This window comes from Octopus bimaculoides, chromosome 9 (assembly GCF_001194135.2).
Source record: "Octopus bimaculoides isolate UCB-OBI-ISO-001 chromosome 9, ASM119413v2, whole genome shotgun sequence".
NCBI classification, from domain to species: domain Eukaryota; kingdom Metazoa; phylum Mollusca; class Cephalopoda; order Octopoda; family Octopodidae; genus Octopus; species Octopus bimaculoides.
Window position 1 is genome coordinate 819,312 of NC_068989.1, and position 9,350 is coordinate 828,661.

The window sequence follows — 9,350 nt, forward strand, 5'->3', positions numbered from 1 at the left end:
GGCATTTCAGATTAAAACCATTTTAGAAGCCCACAATTCTGAAGTGTAATACTCACAAGTAAGGCAGCAGTTAACATTTTCATATCGATGGTTCTTCGGTGTTGTGGGTTATGTTTAGCAATGGCCTGAAATAATAGAAATATAATTGCTACATAGCTTTTATTTTAATAAAATTTAATTTGTATTAAAGTACCGGTCTTCATGGAAATACAATGAAACAAGAGGGGTACTTGTAGTGGTATGTAGAGCATGTGATGGAGAATGACTGAATGAAAGCAAATGAAATGAAAGGAGAAACATGGTCCTCACCAAACCCATCTGATTGTCCCATCAACTTACATCCTCCTCCATCTCATCTGTTGTACCACCAAACAGCACACTCTGCCAGGTGACCTCTATTGCTAACCAATGCCCACCCTTAAATCTCTAGGATGCCCTCTACCCCTTACTGCATCCCTGGCCAGACCTCATGGCCACATTGTTTGATATCCGACTAAGTATATTTTTTTATAATTTCACAAAGTAATCACAATTAATTATCAGAATTAATTATCAGAATCTCACTGATATTAATTCTTAAAAAAATACAAGAACAGTTTGTAGAGTCAATATTCTTCAACATTTATTCCAAACTGTGTTTGTGATGACTCGTGGTAAAGGTCGTACTTTCAAGACCTGATTCTCAGTCTCTTCATTTCTGTTAGCATCTTTGGGAAATGCATGAACACCACATCATGTTGATTTCCTTATTTTTGTATAAATCTAAGCCCATGACCCTTCCACAAGAAATCAATTTGCATATTCTACAATAATATAAATATTCTAATATATTCTTTGATTTCCATACTTTTGACATGTTTGAAAATACTAACCTTCACCAATTTATCAAAAGCATTACAAATCTCTTCATGTTTTGTACATTCCTGGAATTTCTTGCTGGTGTTTTCTTTTCTCTTCCTGTAAAATAATGTCAGAATGTGAACATGTCAAAATAATTCATTCCTACAGAATGAATAATAAACAACTTAACAAACATACTGCTTGGTGTCTCTGCTTATTAAATAAGATTTTAAATTTTCACATTTTATTTTCCATATATTCTCTCAAATTTAAAAAAAATTCTGAGGATTTTGATGGCAAATCTTGTTGTTCTTCAGGATAATTCTCACTGACAAATCACAAATCCCATCAGAGAGATGGCCCTGCTTAATATGTGGAAAAGGTGTAAGTAGAAACTAGAAAAGATGTACTTGGTGCAAGCTCATAATAGAGCTCATAAGAAGTGCAGCAGTATCAGGGGAAGGTTAACAGAGAAAGTAGTATTTGTGTGTAACAGATATGTAGGCAACTGCATGAGGGGTCCTTCGAAGAAGTAGAGAGCTTCCATTATCTAAATGGTCAAGTCAGCAGTGGCAGAGGATGTTCAGAGACTTTAGATCCGTGGTTCCCAACCCAGGGTCTGCAGACTACTGGGAGTCCATGAACTAAATTCAAAATTTCACACACACACATACAAGGATAAGCATATGGAAAGGGGTCCATGGGAAAACTCATTTAAATAAAAGGGTTGGGAACCACAGCTCTAGATGCTAGAATAAGAATGGGTCGGGTAAAGTTCAAAGAGCTTCGATTTTTGTTGGTAACAAAGGGCCTCTCCGTCAGAGTGAAAGCTAGATTGTATGATGCCTGTGTGGGAACAGCTGTGTTACATGGCAGTGAAACACAGGGCTGTGACTGCAGAGGACTTGGAAAGGCTTGAAAGAAATGAAGTTAGCATGCTCTGGTCAAAGTGAAACTGTCTAACCCATGCCAGCATGGAAAACTGATGCTAAATGATGATGAAGACACACAGACAGACATACATAGATAAAAATAAATAAATTCATAAAACAAGAAGATGGAATGAAGAGGCTTTAATTACAAATCGCAATGATTGCTGTATGTTGGCATGTGATAGCTGATAACTGTAGAGGAGCTTTGAAATGCACATTATGAGGTTATTATGACAATCTAAAGCCATGCCACTGACCCATTTAAGTTACTTTCCTTAGCTCACATTTTGGAATTAAGCAAATCATACTGGTCAGAATTCTTTGTAAATCTATTTCTGTTTGTCAAAGTCTATGGTCAGAGAAAAAAGGTAACTCTAAGTCGGTAGGCATTAGTAAAAATCAGATGTATAATTGTTTACAAGATGGAATATAACAGCTTACTTGGATAGTTTGGTCTCTGGGTATTCAGGGAGTGTGCCACATCCATTGTCTTTGAGTCGGTCTTCCAAATGGGTCCTCATAATCTCTGGTTCATCGTCTGAAAACTGATTAGATTAAAACATTGTAAGTAAAGAACATTGATTAGTATATACAAGTACATTTCTCATCATCATAGGTTTAATGTCTACTTTTCCATGCCAGTTGGGGTAAAGTTTCCTATGATCTGATACTGTTCTTGTCACCAACCCTTGCTTGTTTTCAAGGCAGGTAATAACAAACAGCTGCGATATGCTTGCACAGAGAGCGGTCAACAAGCAACATTGCGTGAAGGAGTGTTTTGTTTATGAAGACTGCAAATGTCAGGACATATGAAGAAACCCAGACATACTTTACTTTTCTTAAATTATATTGTTACTAAAAATATTGCTTATGAGCAGTGAATGAAGACACATGAAGTAAGAGGGAAACACGAACTTACACACACACACACACACACACACTGGTGCGCTGGGTTTTTAGTTTCTTTCTAGCAAATCCTTTGACAATGCTTTGGTCAGTCCAGGACTATAGTAGAAGACACTTGCCCATGGCGACACGCAGTGGGACTGAACTTAAAACCATGCAGTTGGGAAGTAAACTTCTTAACCACACAGCCAGCCTGGCACCTATCAATTGGTATTTGTTGTCTCACAGAGGCACACAATTATTATCATAAATGGTTCCTCTCTCTGTCCATTTCTTCATGACAGCATAAATCAGAAACATTTGCAAACAGTTCAATCCAGCAAAATTTATAGTGTGACACCATGACCACCACTTGCAAATTCATACATTGATTTAGGTTGGATTGGCTGCTCTCCTAAATGTAGTCATTCACGGATTAGATTTGGATTGATGTTTGGCCCCAAAAGGTTTAAATATCTTTTCTAGGAACAGAGGGAAGTGATATTTCAAGCTGCAGGTCAGCCTCACAATTCGTTCATTTAATTTTTAAAAACTTTCTTAACTTCCATCTATCTTAAGTCAAATTGTTAATCTGTTATAATACACCAGTGTGTGTGTGTGTGTGTGTGTGTGAATTAACATTTTGTCTGTAACTTTTGAATGTAATGAATTACTAGAGAGGGGTTACTGAAAAGGGAGAGATCTAATGTGAAGAGGAGAAGTGAGAGATGGAGAGAGAGAGGGAGAGAATGTGAATTAGAAGGGAAGGAAGAAAGAAAGAGTGTTATGGCAGTTTCATTATTTAAATATTTACTCCACTGGAATTGATATGGCACAGTGGGTGAGAACGGTTTTATTTATTTCTTGGAAATTAAAGAGAGACAGTGGAAGGATCTGTGTGTGTGGAAGTAAAAAATGACGGCTGATGTATAAAAGGCAGGTTTGAAATAAGAATAAGATATGTTAACCATGGAATGGGGGCAGGTGAAGGGATTCCAGAGAAGTAGACAAATGCCAAGCAACAACAGTAGAGGACCCAAGATGCTAGAGAGAGATTAGATTGCAGACATGCAGCAGCAGTGAGGTGAGTTGAAGCGACTCAAAGTTGACTCAGTTGAAGAAAGAAAGAAAGAAGGAAATTAAAGACAGAACAGGAACTGGAGAGTAAAATAGATAAAAATTTAAATAAATACAACTGAAGAAGAATGAGAAAGAAGAGAAGAAATGAATTAAGGAATATTGAGAGTTGTCAAAGAATTGAGGATCAAACATGAAGAATTGTTACAAGATTAGAAAATGAAACTGAAGACCCACAGGGAAGAAATTGAAAAGAGCCAAAGAGAACAGGAAGCAGAAGTTGTTAGTAATACGAGGAGACATAGCTGGATGTTGTATATAACTCACTAAACATATTCTGAAATGAATATATGATTCTGGTGGAGAATTTACCATTAATATATCTCAGACCTTTTGGTTACTTCAATGAAGACTTAAAAAGCTGAACCATTGGGTTGAAGTCCCTTTTGTTTGAGAATACACAAGTTAATTATATCGTTGCACCTAATAATATGCACCCAAGAGAAGGACACGAAGGAAGAAACTAATATAGGATGCATCTCTGAACTTATGACCATTCTCGATAAGAATTACCAGAAATGTTAATGCAATGGCATCCAAGATGCTATGAGGAGGAAGAGGAGGAGGAGAAGAAGAAGAAGAGCAGACTCAAAGAGACAAGCATGACACTTAAAGAGAGACTGTTCTGTTGACAGAAGAATTTATGATTTACCAACAGCGGAGGAGAAGGCATTGGTGTTGAGGAATGGAGATAAAATTTCACCATTTGCGAGAGAGACTTCCATGAAATCCAGAAGAACAAGAAGACCGTTTAAATCTGAATAAATCCAAAACTTGGCTTGTGATATAGAATAATTTATTGAAAGTCTCTGATGGACCAAGCCGACAATTTGATTAGCCAGGTGCTGAAAGAAGAATAAGAGATAATGGTTGGAACAAGGTTGGAATTTTGCATCCCAAAATGTCACAAACTGTGCTAAGAGATCAATTTAATCCTATCTGGCATGGGGGCAAGTTATTGACATGGGAGTTAATAACTGAAACTATGTCAATGGCTCAAGCGAATTCCATTTCCTTGCATCCATCCACAAAACATTATTATCTGTGTGAATTCCCTTGGAATATTCTCAAAGAATAGAACTGCTCTTCTGATAATAGATGAAGCATCCATGTTCTTTGTGAATGCACTACATATAACAGATACTCTATTGAAAAAACTGTAATGAGGGAACATTGAACTCTTCAAGAGAATGTTTCTTCTTCTTAGCAAAAATGTTCATCGAGCAGCATGGTCTGTTCTACTGTGTTGCTGTAGACAGGAGATAAGACTAGAAGTAATGGAGACAATTTAATACAAACATCATGTTAATACCTTGAGAAAAAAAGCATCAAATGAAGATATAGCAGAGACCAGAAATGGGGATTTGCTAACCTTAATAATCAACAAATGCTTTTATTGAATACATTTTCAAGAAAATAATCCTAACTCCAAACAACGAAGGTGATGTTCTGTAACTAAATAATAAAGTTCTGAATTTCTTGGTTGCCAGACGACATTACAGAATATAAGAGCATAAACAAAATTGCAGCTGGAGATGATGTGCAAGCTGTAAATTATCTCCAAAATTTCTGAACCATTTTATTCCTTTGGCTTACTTCCTTGTGAGCCAAACCTAAAAGTTGATTCCATTGTTCACACGTTACCTCAATTCCAGGAAGATTCTGCTGAGGGGAACTAGATTAATCATCAACAATTTATCAGTCATCAACAATTTATCAATCCACTACATCACTCTAGAAATTATCCCTGGCAAGAAAAGAGAATATATGAATCAAGTGAATGGATTTAGTACCAAGTGATAAGGCATTACTCTTTACTTTGTAAAGATGGCAGTTTCACTCTTATCCCTTCATTTGTTAAATCTATTAACAAATCTTTTGATACAGTTGCAGTATATTTACCAAAACCTGTATTTAATCCTGGCCAATTGTATGTGGTATGTGGACTTAAGTAGCACTAGAAATAACTTGAGCCTACTTCCTAATACCAACCACTTTACACCGTTTACTCTGACTGGTTATCAAGTCCTCAGTCACATTAAAGTGTCCTCTAGATCTGATCACATCTTTGCCTATTTGTCATTCACTTTACAGAATGTATTGAGTGTGTTTTAGCATGGCATCGGGTCTACTAGTGAGGCAGCAACAAGTGTAAAAGGATAAATTGGAGAGAGAGAGAGAGAGAGAGAAAGAGACAGTACCAGGATAAGTGGCTGAAGAGAGGAGGAGCATAAAGAGAGAAACAGAGTAGGAGAAGGTAATGAAAGAAAGAGAAAGAGGGACAGAGGTGGCAGCTAAAAGTCTGTTGGGGTGGGGGGGGGGTGATAGTAACAGATAGATGATGGTTAGAGAGATTGATGGATGACAGTAAGAAAAACCTGGGATATGGATAGTGGTGGCCATCGGTAGAGAAAGGGTGATGGTGGAGTGTATTGGTTATGAATTTACCCTTCGTAAATAAGTGTGTCGATTGGGGAGAGAGGTAGCATATTAGGGATAGTGGAAGTGGGGATTGGTTATTGAACAGATTCAGTGCCATCCCTTGTTACTCTGGTAATCTCGTGTAATAAATAGGAGGGAAGGTGCCAGAGATGAGACATCTCCGGTGCCTTCTGAGATCCACAGGCAGCATTATATAATGAACGAAAGATGGGGGTGAATGGAAAAAGGGGATGAAAAAGGGTGATACTGGGGTACATTAATTCTGAACAGACTCAAATGAAATTTCACTGGGATTTTTATTATTCAAATACACTCTACACTGTCATATCATTAGATTGGATTAGAAATATTCCTGTAAACTGCAATCTATTGAGGCTGCAAATGATAATTTTATTTATTCCTTATAATGGCACAAGTAATTCTATTATTGGTTGAGATAAGTCATACAAAGGAAAACAAATGTATTTCAGCACCCAAACTCTATAAGCAATCTAAAAGGAATTTAACAGAATACCAATTCTATTTGCTGTCATCTTTGATGGCATAGTTATAAACTAAATAAATATATCCTCTCAGATTAAAATGAAACCAAAACATTTACAAAAAAAAAGTCATAATTGCTAATATTTCATTCACAGAAACAATAAAAACAAATATATAAAAATAACATACCAAGAGAAATCCAATCGTCTTTTCATTAAAGGTACCAAATCTGACTGATTTGTCAAAGAATTGCAACAATTTATCAAGAGGACGAAGTCGATTAAGGAAAGTATCTTCTGGTGCCATTGAAAGCCACCAACCTGGGAAAGAAGATACATTTTTTTAAAATGAAGAGCTTGTATAATATTTCCCCATGGCTGGACATGTTTATGCAGAATATCGAAAATAAACGACACTGCTTGTATGACATTGACACTCCTTTACAACTGTCAAGACAAGGAGAAGAAGGAAACACACACACGCATATACATAAATGATGGGTTTCTTCTAGTTTCCCTCAACCAAATTCATTCACAAGGCTTTGGGTGGTCTGGGGCTTTAGTAGAAGATATTTGCCCAAGGTGCCACACAGTGGAACTGAAACTGTGATTATGTGGTTGGGAAGCAAACCTCTTCACCATACACCAAAGCCATCTATATATTATATTTAGTGTAAATACATCATTAAAAGGCAAATTTACTGCAGTATTTGTCCAGGGAAAACATCTTATGGATGTGCTGTATTTAAAACCAATTTAAAATCAAAGGAAGATGAAAATCATCCCCACAGTGGCTAGTGAGAATGCTGGATGTATTTCAGCTTCATTGAGCATTGTCAATGGCATGTACTTTGAGGGATCAGTATAGTCTCTGCCAGAGTTAAACAGTATAGTCTCTGCTAAATATCCCTGCTGAGAGCTTGCTGATACAGATTGATAAGATTTGTGCAAATTTTACATGAGTAGAAGCTTTTTTTTAACAATTTTCACCCTGAAAATCACCTGTTACTTGTGTTTTAAAGTGAAAAAGAGGAGAAAGTGAAAGAACGTATGAACGTGTATATGTAATGGATGTGTGTGTGAGTGAGAGAGAGTGCCACTTACACATACATGAGAACACACACGTTCACTTTCTCTCTCTCTCATGCACACATGCACATGTACATACAAAAAAGATGTACGCATATGTATTGATGTATGTACGTATACATGACAACACACCCCTTCACTCACTCACTCTCTTTCTCTCTTTCTTTCACACACACATGTTCATACATCTTTCACTTTAAAACAAAAGTAAATAAATTGAAATTTTTTACAGAAATTAACAAACTCTGGATGATGAAATCACATTCAGTTAAAAATATTTCTAAATGATTAAGACATTGTGTACGTCAAAAAGTCAACGTTTTTTTTCCTTAGAGAGCACGAAGACTATGCATGTGTATATGTCACGCATAACGGATGTGTGTTTGTGTTGATTGGCACACCATGACATTCATTATATGTGTGTGTATGTGTGCTGATGTCATGAAAGCCATTTTTTTTTCATCAAGAAATAACAAACAAAAATTGAGTTTAATCGTTTAAATAGCAGTGCAAATATCACAAAAATTTGTACTGCACTGCCAAAGGAAAGTATGAAAATAAATATGCAAAAAAAAAAATAAGATAAAATATACAATTTCTGAGGTATTTTGAGTACACACAAACATCTCTAGAGTTTTAGTATTATTGAGATTCTAATTTCCTCATGCACACACACACACACACACCACTCAAGTTTATAAATTATGTTTACAGCTTATCCAGTGTTAGCTTTAATTTCATTTCTTAAAAGTAAACTCATGTAGCACCACATGTTTATCTGAATAACTACTATGTCATTCTTGTCACGTCATTTTCGTACTTAGTTACACCAAAGGATAAATTTTTCTGAACCGACAATATCCTGTTGCAAATTCTGCAGCCACCTCCCTACCACCACCTTCTCCCTTTCTTTTTCCACTTAGTTGTATACTTCCAGTATTTCTTCACATCCTTTATTTCTTTCATCTTTCTCCTTTCTTTTTTCTCTTCTCCTCCATTCTCTCTCTCTCTCTCTCTCTCTCTCTCCCCTACTCTCTAAATTATTTCTCCAAACCCCTTAAAGTCCTTCATTAACTTTGAGAAAGGCATAAGGTTTGATATAATTTTTATGAAGCTGTTAGCTAGTCATTAATTAATGAACGAATATCTGTTTTAGCTACTTTGTTTAAGATATAAAAGTGTGATTCCTGCAAACATGCGATTCACATACAGGTATGACAATGTGGTTAAGAAGTTTGCTTAGAACCATGTGTCTGATGGTTCAATACCATGGTGTGGACACTGTTGGGCTGGTGTTCTATACAATTGTTGTGGGTTAATCAATAAAAGAAATTGGTGGACAAATTACTGTGTGTGTGTGTGTGTGTGTGTGTGTGTGTGTGTGTGTGTGAGAGAGAGTGACTTCTTTTTCCTCTTTGCCTTCACTTGTGTTCGCTGGTTGCAAACAAACTTCTCCATTCTTCAAACAAACAATGCTGTATACTTGCAATCCATGGTGAAAGTATGCCTGAGCTTCTTGAGATGTTGCACAATCATCTATATA

General features: G+C 36.4%; 2 protein-coding genes across 5 annotated transcripts in view; one reads left to right on the forward strand and one right to left on the reverse strand.

The window, feature by feature from the left end:
* LOC106879484 (tRNA N6-adenosine threonylcarbamoyltransferase, mitochondrial) overlaps window positions 1-9,350 on the forward strand; it is a 106,065-nt gene that overhangs the window by 19,521 nt on the left and 77,194 nt on the right. The window lies entirely within an intron of this gene.
* LOC106879483 (uncharacterized) overlaps window positions 1-9,350 on the reverse strand; it is a 51,601-nt gene that overhangs the window by 15,394 nt on the left and 26,857 nt on the right. For all 3 annotated transcript variants that reach the window (XM_052970341.1, XM_014929075.2, XM_014929074.2), the window contains exons 6-9: window positions 6,909-7,039; window positions 2,214-2,317; window positions 873-957; window positions 57-125 (exon numbers count right to left, since the gene is read on the reverse strand). In XM_052970341.1, coding sequence (XP_052826301.1) covers window positions 57-125; window positions 873-957; window positions 2,214-2,317; window positions 6,909-7,039 — 389 coding nt within the window. The remainder of the gene's footprint in view (window positions 1-56; window positions 126-872; window positions 958-2,213; window positions 2,318-6,908; window positions 7,040-9,350) is intronic.